Source organism: Pleurodeles waltl, chromosome 3_2, assembly GCF_031143425.1.
Source record: "Pleurodeles waltl isolate 20211129_DDA chromosome 3_2, aPleWal1.hap1.20221129, whole genome shotgun sequence".
In the NCBI taxonomy this organism is placed as follows: Eukaryota; Metazoa; Chordata; class Amphibia; order Caudata; family Salamandridae; genus Pleurodeles; species Pleurodeles waltl.
In genome coordinates, this window is record NC_090441.1 from 48,431,703 (window position 1) to 48,448,678 (window position 16,976).

The 16,976-nt window shown below is 43.4% G+C and overlaps 1 protein-coding gene across 3 annotated transcripts in view; it reads right to left on the minus strand.

Annotated features, from left to right (window-relative positions):
• The window catches only part of POR (cytochrome p450 oxidoreductase), a 374,224-nt gene that overhangs the window by 214,800 nt on the left and 142,448 nt on the right, over positions 1-16,976 (minus strand). For all 3 annotated transcript variants that reach the window (XM_069226728.1, XM_069226727.1, XM_069226729.1), the window contains one exon: positions 4,508-4,636. In XM_069226728.1, coding sequence (XP_069082829.1) covers positions 4,508-4,636 — 129 coding nt within the window. The remainder of the gene's footprint in view (positions 1-4,507; positions 4,637-16,976) is intronic.

A 16,976-nucleotide genomic window follows, 5' to 3' on the forward strand; every position in this document is an offset into this window, starting at 1 on the left:
GGAGGTGCAGGATATAACTCTGCACTGCTCACGTTCTGTCTGTACCATTAACAAAAGGAATGTTTCCTTTTGCTATATTCTATGGGTTACTTGAAAGTGTGGAATGCTTCTAATTTAGTCAAACTGAGGATACTGAGCAGGCCTGCTGTGGATGACATTTGGTTTTGCTACTTTGGAGTACTGTAGTACGGAGAATCATCCTTTCTACACAATGTTGAAATTCTGCATCTGAAAAGAAACTGATTTGACATAGCCCCTTTTATGGCACTTTATGACCAACCCTCACTGATCTTTGAGAGAATGTGGAAGGTATTTGGTACCGGATAAGGCTTGAGCTTTTTTTTTTTTTTAAATGATTGATGTATCTATTGTTCTTCTGATGAACTGCTTTGTACTTTCTCTTGCTCTCTGCAAATGAGGACAGCGGCTCGCAGTGGAAGATGGCTAAATTGTTTTAAAGCTGTGCAGCCTCTTTCACTGAAGGCGATGGCTGGCCAGCAATCGATGTGCGGCCAAGCCGAGATAGACACACTGACATGAACCCAAACGGCCTGGGTCATTATGCGGAACAGATTACAGCTCCCAATGGTCTTTGCCCCAGCAGAGCAACTGACACTCACTCACTGATCCAACTTATCAGGAACCACCAGCCTGGCGCAGGCTTAGTGGCTGGAGACCGAGAACAATGGGACATCTTTACCCTGATGGGCACTTTATTGATTATGAGGGAATCACTGCCATAGGGGAATGTATGGCGCTGGACCGGTTTCTCTACCTCTGGTTAAAAGCACTCTGCAAAACTTACAACCATGTATTTCCGCAGGCATGCCAACCTGCGAGGCACTCAATGCGCTCATCACCTGTGTTTAAGTGGGGCTATTCCTGATAAGGAATGGAGATACTGCTGCGAATAAACCGACACATTACATCCAAACAGCAAATTACAGCTAATACATTTAAAATTCTTACATAGCCTCTATTGCTTGCCCTACGGCTTCATGAGACTCCAACTTTATCTGACCTCCCAGTGCCTGAAGTGCAGGACCCTAGATGACGATTTACTGCATCTAGCCTGTGGCTGCCCTTCCATCACCAGATACTGGGCTGACATTTTTGATATCCTCTCTAGAATGACTAAATTCTCTCTGGAGCCCTCCCAACAAAATCGAGCTCTTGGCTACAAGGCTATCATCACCAGCACTGTACAACGATTTGTCACCATCATTCTGCTAGCTAAAAGGAGGGTAGTGTGTACTTGGGAAAAGGTTAAAACCCTGCTGTCTGGTAGTGGCTGTTAGATATCAGCCATTGTCAAGAAAAAACTAGAACTATACTACTCCACACTACCCTACACAAGTAGACAAAGGTACCTGGAGCCCCCTACAAACCTTCCTACTAAACTTGATGCACTGGTGGATTAAAGTTGATTAGAGTGAGGACAGGCCCAGAAGAGGACAGTGGCATAGCCAAATAAATGTCAAACTCCCAGCACCCCTACCTGGGCTATGCCTACCTACCTGTGAGAGATCACAGCTGGACTTTATCAATGTGTCACGGATGCACTACCGGGATGCACACTGTTTGCAAACTAATTTATCTCTTCTGGACCACTATTCATATCTGAGCCATACCAGGGTCACTTAAGCAGTTGCAAATACTCGACACACAATTTTGGTAAAAGCCCCCAAAACTTTGCCACACAGTGAAAATGAAAATATTTTCTCGCTTGTTAGAAATTGGGTCTCTAGTTGGCAGAGGTCTGCACTCTGTTCAAGTAGGGACGACAATCCTAGTTAGGGCAAGGAAGCTACAGACTAAATGTTTACCTGTGCTCACCCTCTGGAAGCTTGGCATAGGACAGTCAGGCTAAATTAAAGAGGCAATGTTCATTTATGTGAGTCAAATAAGACCAAAACAACAAACATCCAACGTACACAAGTCAAGTTAGGAATTCTGAAAGGTTTAATCAAAATGCAGTGTTTAGAAAATAATAGCTCCAACCAGAATTACCTGCCGCGCAGGACCGGGGCAAAACCAAAAGTGCAGTCCAACCACGATGGAGTGCGGGCCGGGTGCTGGAGTCGCGCAGACCCGCGGACAGTACCTTTGTTCCATCAATGCACCGTGACGATGTGTTGCTCCAAGGAGGGGATGCAGAGCGCTTGCAGGTGATGGGTTGTTTCCTGATTGGGCAACGTCGTTGATGCATCAATGTCCACAAGCAATGAGTTCTTGTTCCAATGCGTCGGTGCGCATCAGCTAAGCCGGGGCTGCATTGTAAGTCAGGGTCGTTGCATCGCACAGTCAACGAGCAGTGTCCGCCGCTTTGGTGCAGGCTGCAGCAAGGCGGCATTTCTGTAGCGGGATGCGTCAGTTCGAAGTGACATGCCAGTGTTGTTGTGTCAGTTCTTGTGTTGCAGCACCACCCTCACCTTCAAGGACCCAGGACTGGATTTGGCACCACTTGGCAGAGCAAGACTCTCAGCAGAAGAGTCCAAGTGCTGGTAGCAAGATGCAGGTGAAGTTTTTGTGAAGTCTCAGGAACATCAAAAATAAGAGGCAAGCTCAGTGGCCATTGGAGAAACTTTAGATTGCAGTCCTCTCACTACCAGGCAAGAAGTAGCAGGCAGCTGGCCAACACAGCAGAGCAAACAGCAAAGCGGCAATCACTCCCGATAAGACCTGTGGTCCATATTCCTAGCAGAATGCCCCCAGTCCAGAAGTGTTCCTAGTATGTGGTGTCAAAGGCCCAGTACTTATAACTAAATGTGCCTTTGAAGTTGGGAAGATTCAAAGAGTGGCTCTGAAGTGCCCCAGTCCTGTCTGCCAGGAGCTCTTGGTGGTTGGGTATCAGTCCTTTGTGCGTGGCCTGGACACTATTCTTTAAAGTGCCCCCTCCACCCTTCCGGCCCAGGAAGACCTATCGGTATGAGCTGGAATGCAGAGGCAGTTGAGTGTCCTGTTTTTATGGCTGTCTGGGTGCAATGCATAAAGGTAGCTGCCACCTAACCTTACACAGACCAGATGTGAATTGGAGGCAGGCTGAGGCACAGGGTGCTTAAAGTAAGAAAATGCCAACTTTCTAAAAGTGGCATTTTCAGACCTGCAATTTAAAATCCATCTTCACCAAAATATATGTTTTTAAATTGTGAGTCCAGAGACACCAAACACAATTTTTCTATATTTTCCTAACTGGAAATTACACTTAAAAGATGTTTTCAGGCAATCCCCATACTAGCCCACGGGAGAGAGAGTCCTTGCAACAGTAAAAGAGTCTTTCACTACCTGGACATGTTAAACTTAAAAAGTACATGTCCAACTTTTTAAATATCTTTGCCCTGTCCTTGAGGCTAACCAGAGCCTACCTTAGGGGTGTGCTAAATGTAATAAAAATTAAGGGTTGGGATTGGCAAGTGGGTACACTTGCCAGTTCATAAAGGCAGCTTAAACTGCGCACACAGGCCCTGCAATGGCAGGACTGAGGCATGTTTGGAAGCCTACCACAGTGGATGGCACAACCAGTGCAGCAGGCCCACTAGTAGCATTTGACTTACAGGCCCTGAGTCACACATAGTGCACTATACTAGGGACATACTAGCAAATCAAATAAGCCAGTCATATAGAAGCCAATGTTACCATAATTTAGACACAGAGCACATGCACTTTAGCACTGGATCATAGTGGTAAAGTGTGCAGAGTCATAAAGCCAGCAAAAATGAAGTCCAGCACACAGTCAAAACATCAGGGGAAACTACACCAAGAATATGCATTTCAGATAGTTGCACTTGACTGAGAAGGAGGAAGAAGCATAAAAGGCCTCTGCTACATTTGGCCAGCAAAAATAATTCAACTGGGATATTCTTCAAGTTTTATCCCCAGAATAACCCTCTCTGTGATAGAATGATTTCAAATGCAGAAGGGTAGTTGATCCTCAGGTTCCCTAACTAGAGGATAACAATTTCTTCTCTGTCACAACAAGTTAATTTATTTGTCCTTTTTTGCCTTGGGTAGGAAGACAGACCGCTCAGTCTACAATACCTAAACTTGGGTACTCTCCCCAAAGTAGGCAACCACAAAACAGCCCAAAGCATTGCAGTACTCAAATTAAATGGTATCTAGAGGGGTAGACAAATTATGTGCAAGATATCACAGATATTTACAACTGCCTTCCTTTCAATATGCTAAAATACACAAGTTTAATGCACTCGGCTATTCAGTCAATTAGTGACAGGAACCCACACAAAATGGTCATTATATACCCTGGTCTTAATGACGACTTTAGAAACGTGCTCTTAAAAACATGGAAGAAGTTGTGGGGATTTCAACTTATGTGCCCGTTTTCAATGTGGATAAATTAATACATTTCAACTTTCATTATTAGGTTTTGGGACTATGGCTATACAACTTTGAATGGGTGACCATTACACTATTTGGATAAAGCAGATGTGGTATATTTCAGTATGATTTCAGTATTTTTCTTTGTTTTACAAAAACCTAAATCTCTTACCATCTCGTACTCCTCAGGATCAGCAGACATCCCACGCATGCCATAGCGGTGGGCGTCTTTGGCAAGGCGGTTGGAAAACTCTTCACCTGTTCCAGTTTGAGAGCCATAAAATACCACTATGTTTTTCCCCTGGAAAAAAAAGGAGAGAACATGTTATTTTAACACACTGGGGCTTATGAACAAACTGCTCTGTGCAGTACACTTTGAGGTACTACAATAGAACTATAAATAAACTACAAAAAGCTGTTCAGCAATTCCATGCATAGGCCTACGACTGCTGCTGTCCTCTGGATTGGACTGGGACTCAAATAGGCCAGAGTACCAAAATAAAAGTGGTGCCCATTAGTGAATTAGATAGCTACAAAAGGGACCCAACTGGAGCTGTTCTGAACTTGTAAAGACAGGCTGTATTTGTTTTTTGCAAGAACGGAAGACTGCATGGATTTGAGCTTGCTGCAGGCTATGCTTGCTGCAATACCAGTGAAACCAAGAGTAAAAACTGTCCCAGCAGACCACACAATAGGCTCACGATCACAACACAAAATGTCCCACACTTACCTGCCAGACCAGCCCATCAGGCAGTGCCTGATTTACCTTTAGGCTAGTTCGATCCTGCCCGTCCTATATTTCTATGTGCAGACATCACCACCCTGATAGATTCTCAACACAAATAGGTATACATTTCAGTACTAAAAACGGGCAGGACAAGGGGGAGTGGAGGGAAAATGGGAAATATTTATCACAAAAGACAATGAAAGACCTATGTATTTGCATAAGCAGCATGTCTGTTTATCATGTTCCTGTTAGCACTGGGAAGCCTGTACGGGTAGCCATGCGCTCTATAAATTCTTTGACATTTGACAAAAGGGGAGGGATTTAACAAGGAGGAAGCTAGGGTTAATGGAGGGCTAAGGAAGAACATTCTGCCACCCATAAAAGAGTAGGCCTGCTCCTATTCAGGAACTACATTTCAATAGTAATTACTAGGAAAAAAACTAAGTTCTCCCTCTCAGAGCTGGAGAACATCCAGGCTATCACATGGCCACTCAAAGGCACTACAACACCCTTCCACCCAATATAACAAAGGTATTGACTTAAAATACACCCCTAAAAGGAAATCAGGTTAAATTGACTACATTAATATAGATAACAATATGAATACTTTTATTTAATGGAAAACATCATCTAAAAATACAACTTTTATTTTATGTGAACATATTTTAATAACCTTTTTAATTTAAAAGTTAAATTTAATACAAATAAAGAAAATTGTTTTAATTAATTATATACATCACTTTTAACAATTACTAATACTTAGTAAAGGAAATCAATTTTTTCAAATTTAGTCTTACATCCTGGTGGCAGAGATTTTCCTCTGGTAAAGTATAGGGCACAGGTACTCACAAACATTTTCCCAGGGGTCACAAAGTTTGGTCTGTGGTGTGACCAAGGGCCACACTGATGCTAGCAGCTTGGCAATCAAAGGGAGGAGGGGGCTCTGGATGGGGAGGGGTTGTGGCATTATGGTGGGTGTAGGGAGCCGCAAAGCATATAGATCTAGTGGCTGAATCACTCAATGTGAAACCAGAAAACGTGGCATTAATCCCAGCTTCCTCACTTTACCAAATTGTGTGATCCCAAGCAAATGTTTTATTTCACATTCCCTTCATTGTATGTAGGAGGACTTCACAATGCATGACTTCAGTATGTGCTCTGTGTGAACCTTTCTGTGTTTGATTTAATAAACTATGAAGCTGTTCATAGCAAATCAAACCAATCAACGAGTGCAGATAACTGACTTGCCTCTTAAATCACTATTGGCATTGTTATCAAGGTGGGGGTAAGAATGAATGTTTCTGAACTTATGTTTGAAATCTATTGTTCTTAAAAAAATACTTCTCCATGCACTGATATGATCTGATGTAGTAAAAAGAAATGTTCCTGCGTACAAATGAAATACACTTTTTGAATTTTTAAGAACTCTTGTCATAGTTGCAGACATTTGCTGCAAGCTTTATTAAAAAATGACTGTTCCTGCAGTAAAGCGGTTCAGGACAAATTCCTTACTTCCTTTCTTTATCTTTGATAGTGTTTAAATAAAGTATTGCCTGTTAAGTCGAGTAAACAGCAGCCTAGTTATACTGCTGTCCTGGGGGCCGCATGTAAAGATCAAAAGGCCCGCATGCGGCCCCCGGACCATACTTTGAGTATCACTGGTATAGGGCATATAAAAGAAAAGTTTATTAAACGTGGAAAAAGTAATAAAATATTTTTAAGTTAAGTAATAATGCATAATGTGTTATATATTTATTTTAAAAATAGAATAAAGAAGCCAGACAGAGTCGGAGTGGTTGGGATCTTATAGATCCCGGTCCATGATAAACACGGATGCCAAACTCCCTGCTGAAATTCTAGCCAACAGACTTTTGCCATGTGTCACCCATTTGGTACATCCCGACCAATGCGGTTTTATTTCCGGTCATAAAATGCTTATGAACTTGAGACGATTCAAACACGTGCTACATACAACGGCTGACTCAAACCTAGAGGGCACCCTGGTGGCCCTAGATATAGAAAGACCATTCAACACACTGAATTAAGACTATATGCTACTGATTTTAGAATCAAAATAAATAAAAAAATTAAAAAATCAACCTTTAATTCAAATTTAGAAGCTGTTTCAAGCTCCTATATACAAAACAGTCTGCATGGGTATGCTTGTGTGGCTTGATTTTAAATAGCTGGTTGGTGAGAAGAGGTACAAGGCAGATCAGCATGCTCTCACCACAGTTATTTGCCCTGCGGTGGAGCCCTAAGATGGACACTTACATGAGCATGAGGGATTGGGGGAATTTCTATAGAGGATACAACACATATTGTATCATTGTGCGCCAATGATATTTTGCTATTCCAGACCAACCTGCAGATTTCACTCCTCATATTGTTTGAGATGTTGGATAAGTTTGGTAATATTATGGCCAGTCTATAAACTTAAAACAGTGCTGTTCCCACTGGCTGCATATACAAGACTCCCGCCTCACGCTTTACCCAACTTGGGCATGAAATAGGAAACAGAGAACCTTTGATACCTTGGTACGCAGATAGCCCACAATGGTGAAAAACAATATAAGTGCAACATGGAGAGGGTCCTCTGCGGGCTCCGCCCCATCAGTGTAATTTTGGAACACCTTGCCAGTTTCTGTGATGGGTGGGGTTGCCCTGGCTAATATAGTGCTTCTCTCACACTGCATGTCCACCCTACAAAATGTTGTGTCCAAAACCTTGGTCGATATTTAAGGAACTGGATATTTTGTTGATATCACTGATGTGCACTGGAAACGGCAGCAGGGTACAGGATTTCCACCGACAAGCCTAGGCAAAGCCAAATTCACAGTTATAGGAAAAGAGGTGCTGCCGGGGACCAGCAAGGTCCATGAGGACTCTATCCAGGAGGGGGAGTCACAGGGGACCCTCTGCGTCACAGAAGGCCCGCAGAGGCAGCACCTGCAGGTGCCCCACAGGACAGTGACACGGAAGTCGCTGAAGCAGCCCATGCAGCACCACAGAAGTTGCTCCCACATCGCAGGAGGACCACACAGAGACCCAGGAGGGAGTGCGGGGGGGCTGAAGTTACACGTTGCCTGAAGTTCCCTTTGGAGGTGAAGCAAACAAGCTCTGGCAGGTGCAAAAGTTGCAGCGCATGGGGGTACTGTTTTGCGTGGAGTGGAAAGGACTTACCACCACCAAAGTGAAACAGCTGGTATAGAGGACCAAGGGACCACTCCGGACCACCACCCGTAATGCAGGAACCACACCACTCAGGATGAGGGGAGATCCACACAGTTGGTCATCGTTGCAGCCAGGTACCTGCGGATGCAGGTGAGTGATGCCTTCACACCGAGGGAGATTCCTCCTCCTTCTTGTGCAGGCTGAAGAGTTGCAATCTTCTGAGGATGCACAGCTGTGGAAATTTTGCAAAGCTGGCAGGAATTCTGGATACAATGTTGAAGAGTCTTCCTCGTGGGTCTGCAACTTGTAGGTTCCTGCACGGTCCAGCAGTGGTTCCGGGGGCCAGAAGTTAAAGCAGAGGTTGCAGTGGAGTCCTGCTAGAATCTTGCAAGCCGAATCTGAGGACCCAACCCAGAGGAAGACCCTATTTAGTCCAAAGAGGGGGCTTAGTCACCTAACTACACAACTACCTATCAGAGGGTGCCTCTGATTTCACCTCCCTGCCCTGGCCACTCAGATTCTCCCAGAGTTCCCTGCCAACCTTGGAATCAAGATGGCAGAACCCAGGGACCCTCAGGAGGAGCTCTGGGCACCACCCACGGAGTGGTGATGGACAGGGGAGTGGTCACTCCCCTTTCCATTGTCCAGTTTTGTGCCAGAGCAGGGGCTGGAGCTGCGGGTCCCTGAACCAGTGTGGACTGGTTTATGCATGGAGGGCACCAAATGTGCCCTTCAAAGCAAACCTGTGGCTTGGGAGTCTACCTCTCCCCGAGCCAGTAACACCTATTTCCAAAGGGAGACGGTGTTACCTCCGTCTCCCAAAGGAAATCCTTTGTTCTGCCTTCCTGGGCTTGATCAGATCAAGCAGCAGGAGGGCAGAAACCTGTCTGAGGGGTGGCAGCAGCTAGGCTGCTCGGAAAACCCTGTAAGACTGGTGGTAGCAAAGATGGAGTCCTCTAAGAAGCACCCAGAGTGCATGGAATCATACTTCCAATACTTGCAACAGTACTGGGGTATGATTCTGACATGTTTGATACCAAACATGCCCAGGTTCGGAGTTACCATTATGTAGCTGGACATAGGTAGTGACTTATATCCAGCACACAAATAAAATGGCGAACACGCACTCACAAAGTCCATTAAAATGGGGCTGAGTTTGTGGGGGTGGCTCTGCTAGTGTAGGGATGCCCTCACACACAGGTACCGCCACCCTGCCCTCTGGGCTGAGAGGGCCTACCATAGGGGTGACTTATAGTGACCTGGTGTAGTGACCTGTAGTGAAAACAGGTGCGTGCACCTAGTTCACGCAGATTGCAATGGCAGACCTGCAGAATCCTTTGCATGGGCTCCCTATGGGTGGCAGAATAACTGCTGCAGCCCATAGGGATCCCCTGGAAACCCAATGCCCTGGGTACCTAGGTACCATATACTAGGGACTTACAAGGCTGCACCAGTATGCCAATTGTGGGGATAAAATGTTACCAGCAACCAAATTTAGAGGAGAGAGCAGTCACTGGGGTCCTGGTTAGCAGGATCCCAGAGGACACAGTCAAACACACTGACCAACAGGCCAAAAGTGGGGGTAACCAAACTAGAAAAAGGCTACTTTCCTACACATCCCATTTTACATTTCTATGTCGCAATGGAATGGTGGAGGATGTGCTGAGATGGAAGACCTGTATCAAGCTAAGGAAGTCCTTACATTTGGGGAGGCATGTGACACATCGGAGGCTGGTTGTAAGAATTCCATTAAGTGCAAAACTAATCAATACTGTTAGGGGACTATGGATCGACTTCCCAGCAATTCCACCTGTCTCATAGGTTTGTCATCCTGGATTTAGCGCTGAATATGTAAAGAACTCTGATTCATGGCTGTTATCAAGGCCGGCTAAGGTGAGTACGTGGATGGAATATATGACTGACTGGGTATTGTCAGGGAAACAATGATTACAAGACATCAGAATAGTTAAGAATGCAGCAGATGACAGTGCAGTGGGGAGAAATGATTAACTCACCACCTGCCCCAGAGGGGGCGGAGGAACTGTCGGGGGTACAGAAAATGCATGTTATTGCAGCACCGAACTTACATTAACACACTTTACCTGTACTCTCAAAAGGCTCAAACAGTGACCTTAGCATGAAGTTTGAGAATGAATCCACACGGTTATACCCCTTATACCAAAGTGGGGTTTGGACTTTACTGGATTTCCCGTTTGCAACACCAAGGTTGTATATCATTATTGAATACTGTGCACCTGTGGTTATGACACTGACTGATGTAATATCAACGTCTGTTTTTCCAACATTAGATCATAAAAATTATAACATAAATAAAATAACCTAATTTTGAAATAAGCAATGCTTTTAAATATATTAAATTACTTTTTTTTTCTTTCATATTCCTAAACAAAAAATCCCACATTAAGTAAAATTATTTACATATTAAGTATTAAAACGGATGTGCTGAATTAATTAAAACTATTTCAATATTTTACATTAATGTTTAAATTCAAAAAGGCAATTAAAATATTAAATTAAATGTTTTCTTTTTGGATTTGCTTTCGCATTAAATAATATATATTTATACTTTTAACTAATTCAAATAAATGTATGTAACATTATTTCGTACGGGGTTCTATTTTAAGCCCCTACCTATATCATTTTCTCTGGGAGGGTTTTCCAGTATCAGTGGCTGACCATGTGTGGGTGCTAGACATAGTAATGCTCCTTTTGGCGGCAGTAACTTCACACTCAAATTTGGCTCCATTACCTTTTTCAGGAGATGGAAACGAGTAAGTGTACAATTTAAAGTAACTTTCATTTTGATTTTGTGAATAGTCCAAAGTCATAAACTTACTCACAAGTGTAAGAGTAAATTTACCCTCAGTAAATTTACACATGTAAGACTTACCTTTGTGAGAATGCCCCATGAGACATTTTTTTCAAATACTTTATTCTTTTACAGAATTGACATGTAACAGAGAAGTCATTAACTTAGGGTAAAAGAGGTATTATTTCCGAACAACAGATCTGAATTTGCACTGAAACACACAAAAGCTGAACAAAAACGCAAGGTGTTTGGTGCCAAAGTCGAAAAAATGAGATGCAGGAGGTTGAGATAGCCAGCACGATTTAAAAGAAAGTTTTTTAAACCGCAAGTAACCAAAAGAAGATGTTGAAAACCAACATAATTTTAGTATCGGTGACAATCACAGGCCTGACTAGTACAATAGACTATAAGAGCATTTTAGTTTACTTTCAAAGGCATGCAGACCCAGGTAGCAGAACATGAGTAAACTGAAATAAATGCAAAGTAACACATTGCCTACCTAATATAGTAAGGCAGTGGTTCCTAAACTTTTTTTTAACATGACCCACTTTTTAGAAAGACATACTTTCATGGCCCACCTACGTTTAAAGGACATGAGGGGCGATTTTTTAATGTAACTTAAGCACTGTGTGGTATTGCACTGTCATTCACAGACCGCACAGTTTCCATTGAAATGGTCACTCACTTTGCGTAGACAGACAGTTTTAGTGATAGAACCTTTCAGCACAAAAATGATAATGTATGGAGATCGGGTTTCTGTGTATATTTATCATTTGATCATCACCAAGTAGTGTCTTGATTTGTTTTGATCCTATTATCATCTCTGAATCAGAATTATATAAAATGTGGGCCATTGTTGCTTTCCTAACCACTGCATACATCCAGTTCATTTAGTATTTAAATTCTGTTGTGTGTTGCAAAAACACCACATCCCACAGACTTTCCTTTCACATTCTGTAGCCTCCAGTAAGACTGTCACACAATTGACTTTAAAAACGCATCTCACTTTGCAGCCAGAGAAAGAAAAGTAAACTCCAATCCTGAAGCAATTCATCAGAAAACATAGGCTGACATTTGCCCTCTATCTTTGAAGCACCTGCAAATGTGACAAGTTAAACACAGAGATTAAGGGCATTTTGATTTATTGCTCCCACTTTTCCGAAACACCAAAAATCAGCTTTAGATGACCCACAGTATGGGAAACCCGGTAGTAAGAAAGATGTTAATTATTAAGCTATCGAGTATGAACAATACAGTTTTTCTCAAAACATTTAGATTTGCATGAAAATCATTGGCATGTCTTAAGAAAATCCAGTATGATGAACAGACTTTTTGGGTAGACCCATGTCCCAAAACATCTGTATGACTAGTTTAATGCCTTCTGCAGTCACCCTGTATAAGCACATACCGGTTTTGGAATTTTATATTAGTGAAGCTATGTTGCGTGACAGTAATCTGATTATCCTCGGACTGCATTCTATGCACTCAAGTGGGACTCAACACTCAGCAGGGTGACACAATGAACAGCTTCAAGGTTACAATTTGAACAGGAGTTGAATCCCTTCTGGGAAATGGATTGTGTTATCTAGGAATACAAAGGATGTAACCAGGGCCTTGAATTAGTCTTATTAGTGACTGCAAATATAATGTAAGATTCCACAAAATGAGGTTTCTTCAGAGAAGGAGCCTTACATCTGTAACAGTTTATCCTGACTTACTATCTCTGGTATCGATCCTAATTCTTTTCAGAGAGTCTTAAGATACTATGCACTCGATCTAAGCTGTTGTCAGACTTTGTGGCATTAATAGGCAATCGACTCCTGGCTGTCAAGTTTTGGAGTGTAAACAGAAGTCCAAAGGCCAATGTTACCTTTCCCTATCCTCTGCCCTGAAATAAAATCCTAGTATTATACAAATAAACAGCTTAATGACACTTTTAGATGCGCGTGAACGTAGAGATACAAGCATGTGCAATGACCACTAGAAATTACTAACCCTCGCGAGTACCTTAATCACCGACTGTTTCAGTCCTCCATGACCTTATACTGCTCATAAATGATGGACTACCATATCTTCTTTTCATCCGTTCAAATAGCCTTAAGACAAGGCTGTTACCAACATCTTCCATAGGGCCCTTGATGTACTTATTCGGTTTCACTGTTGATTCCTACTCGGGTGACAATGACATGCTGGCCAGGATCAACAATAGCAGCAACAACTTCTCCAACAAATTTTAACAGTGCAGCACACCAATGAATCATTGGATATACAAGTGAAAATCTCAGAAGAGAGAAATCCGGGGTGTAATCATTAAACCAACCAACACAAACAAGCCTTAACATGGATCTTCCATCGACTTCTGCAGCTTTCGTTTTTGTAGTCAGACCATATCTTACCTACTTGGTGCTCCCTACGAAAGTACATTTTGATAATACTTTCTTTTCATTTCGTCAAGACAGAACTAGGGCAACAGATTCAGAATACTGTGGCTTTCTTGTTCCTGTGTCCAAAAAAAAAAAAATCACATTACACCACATTACACCACCCAGTTTCCTTTCACTGGGCTGCCAGTGCTATCAAGAGCTGAATTGAAATATAGCTGTGTAGTCCATAGCGCTTTCAATAACTCAACCCACCACTATTACAATTCAAATTCTCAACACTAAAGCAGGGCCCTTGGCCTACGGTATTCACTCCGTTTCCACAGGCCTTGCTTAGGTGAGTCTTCATTGTTCTGGCATCGAAAATTTGAAACATCTTTCACCATCGTGATAGCAAAGCTTCCCTAACCATCTGACCTTTTCTAATGCATTAAAAACTTAAATAGCTATTAAGCTCCATTATACAATTAGAGACAAACACTAACATACCATTCTCCACATGTGTAACATAGCACTGAAGTGAACCAGAGTTGACGGTTTTACATATTGCTACTCTGCATCATACCTCATTAACTGCCAACTCACAGAATACCTAAAAAAACAACGATCTTTGGACACCTCCCAATCCCGATTCTGCACAAAACACAGCACCGAAACAGTCCTGATGGCAGCCATGGACGACATCAGAACTCTCCTAGACCAGAAAGAAGTGGCTGCCCTGATCTGCCTCGACCTCTCAGCCGTCTTAGACACTGTGTCTCACTACATCCTGATCAGGAGGCTTCATCAAATCGGAATACAAAGCAATGTCCTCAAATGGATCACATCCATCCTCCCCGGAAGAAATAGAGGACTCATCTTCCACCATTCATCTCAGAGCCCAAGAACATCATCTGTAGCATCCTTAAAGATTCATCTTTAAACCCTCCTTGTTCAACACCTACATGACCACCCCCACCCCCAGCCAACATCGCCAGAAACCATGGACTGAACTTCATCTCCTACAAAGACGATACCCAGCTCATCTTCTCTCTACCTGAAGATCCTCCCACCTCGAGGGCCAACTTCCACCGGTGCTTGACCAGCATCACCAAATGGATGCAAAACAACTATCTCAAGCTTCATATGGACAAGACTGAAGAACTTATATTTGGGAACATCGCCTCCACGTGGAACAACTCCTGGTATTCTGTTGAACTGGGACCTTCTTCTACCCTATGGACTACACCCGGAACTTCAGCATCATCCTGGACAGCAAACTCACCATGAAGAATGAGATCAACGCAGTCTCCTCTGAGAGCTTCCTTATGCTGCACATGCTCCAAAAGATCTTCAAATGTCTGAGTCTCCACCAGACGCACCATCACTCAACCCCTCATCACCAGCCACTTGGACTTCGGCAACACAATATATGCAGGAATCACTACACACCTCTTGAAGAGACTGCAGACCATTCAGAACTCAGCAGCCAGACTCATCCTTGACCTCCGCAGATGGACCCACATCACCCCTCACCAGAGTAAACACCACTGGCTCCCCGTCCTTAAGAGATGCCAATTCAAGATTCTGACTTATGCCTACAAAGCCCTGCACAACCATGGACCTGCATACAGCAACCACCACCTAAGCTTCCAACAAACCCTCCAGTCTCCTGCTATCCACCTCTTCCTCCCGCACTCATACGCCCTCATCCACCGAAGTAACAGCGGAGGTTGGTCCTTCTCCTACCTTGCCGCAAAGTCCTGGAACAGCCTCACCCTCCAGACTCGCCCTCTCTTCAGGAATTCAGAAGGGGACTCAAGACCTGGCTATTCAACTGATGCCACCCAAGCAGCTTGGGCCTCGGCGCCTGGATAACCTCGCCTGGAAAACCTCGCGGGTGATCAGCGGTGTTTTATGAATCCTGTTTGATTGATTGATAATGGTGGAAAAAAAATATATTCAAAATTTGCACTTCTCTGTGAAGACTGGTGAGCGAATGTCATACTATTGATTGCCATCCACTAGAACAGTGATCTATTGGCCGTTTGCCGCTGCTCCTCATTATGTTACTTTTTTGGCAGGTGGGGGAATGTAATCCCGTCCTCGGGAGTACTTCCATTCTTCCACCTGAAAATATTTAGGATGAAGCAGATTAAAGTCTTATAATCCTTGGAACAAGCCAATGGACCCAGAAATATGCCCACAAATCTAAGACCACGCTCACAGGGAGCTAGCGTCAAGTATTGTGCAGGTCTGGCCCACAGGCAAAAGTAGAAGCCAAACAGTGGTGGTTTCTCCATAGTTGGCACATGGGCAGTGACCCTCCAAACCATTACGCCTCACTCTGTATTTTAGCGACTACACAATACAGCTTTTGAATGAAAACAAATGATCTACTGGTCATTTGTATACATGAAAAAGATGTACTATCACCTTGCCCTGGAAGAGGGCTCCCATGTGCTGTATTGCTCATGCGTCAGACGTGGGCTTTTTACAGCCTGTCCTAACAAAGACACAATATATATCTAACATGCTGCACTAGCGTCAGGCAGTCCAGCAAGTCAGATAATAGTGATCTGGGACATATCAGTCATGCGCCCTTATGCCCCATCACAGGCCATGATAAAGTGTGAAGGGCAGCCACCCATCGCATCTGAGCTTCTGATTGGGCATAAGGTTGTGTGCCTCGGTCTGGTGCCATTTTCTGGGATCAGGGAAGTTGAAAGTTGGAAGGTGCGCGTTGGTGACATAACCAGGTAAGTTTTCAGCTGGTGTGTGAATGAGAGTATGCTTATGTTTATGCGTGTCTGTGAGCGAGTGTTAGTGTACGGGTGTACAAGAGTGTTTATATGCATGCAATTGTACAGAATTGTCAGTAAATAAGACTATGTATAAAAAACAAACAGTAACTTTAAAAAAAAAAAAAAAAAAAAAAAAAAAAAAAAAAAAACAGCAACCATTTAAGACAGCGCCTTGGGCATCATCCAGGTCTGAGAACAAGCAAAAGCGTGGAGAGACATGACCTTGTCACAGGGTTTTGACCAGCCCTGTTTTCGTAACTCATTTTCAGTGGCCCCCTTTTATGGCAGTACGTGAACTAAAAGGGAAGCCTGTTGCAATGTGTTGCAATGTGCACCCTGTATTGGGCCTAGCATTTTAGCTGATCCTCTTTGCAGTTAGCTCAGTCAAAATCTTTTTTACCTCTGTTTGGAACAGGGGAACACGGGCAAATGTCGTCCACTCAACATCCTGCGATTCTGGACAAATCACTTAATCTCCCTGTGCCCACAAAAAAAAATGTGTCCTTGTTTAATGTAACTAGTGCTCCTGTAAAACGCTGCAATGCCGTCGGGTCGATTTTGTGCTATATAAAACTGCTAAATACTAACAGTGAAACTACAGGGGTCCTGTGACACCCTAATTCCTGCAGGAGCACACAAAGCTGCTCTTGTGTGACAAGCAACCATCTGAGAGAAAAGGGCGACAGGAATGAAGTTAAAGGCTCATCCGCTTTTCTTCCTTATAAAGGCCCCCAAGCCTTAAGTTA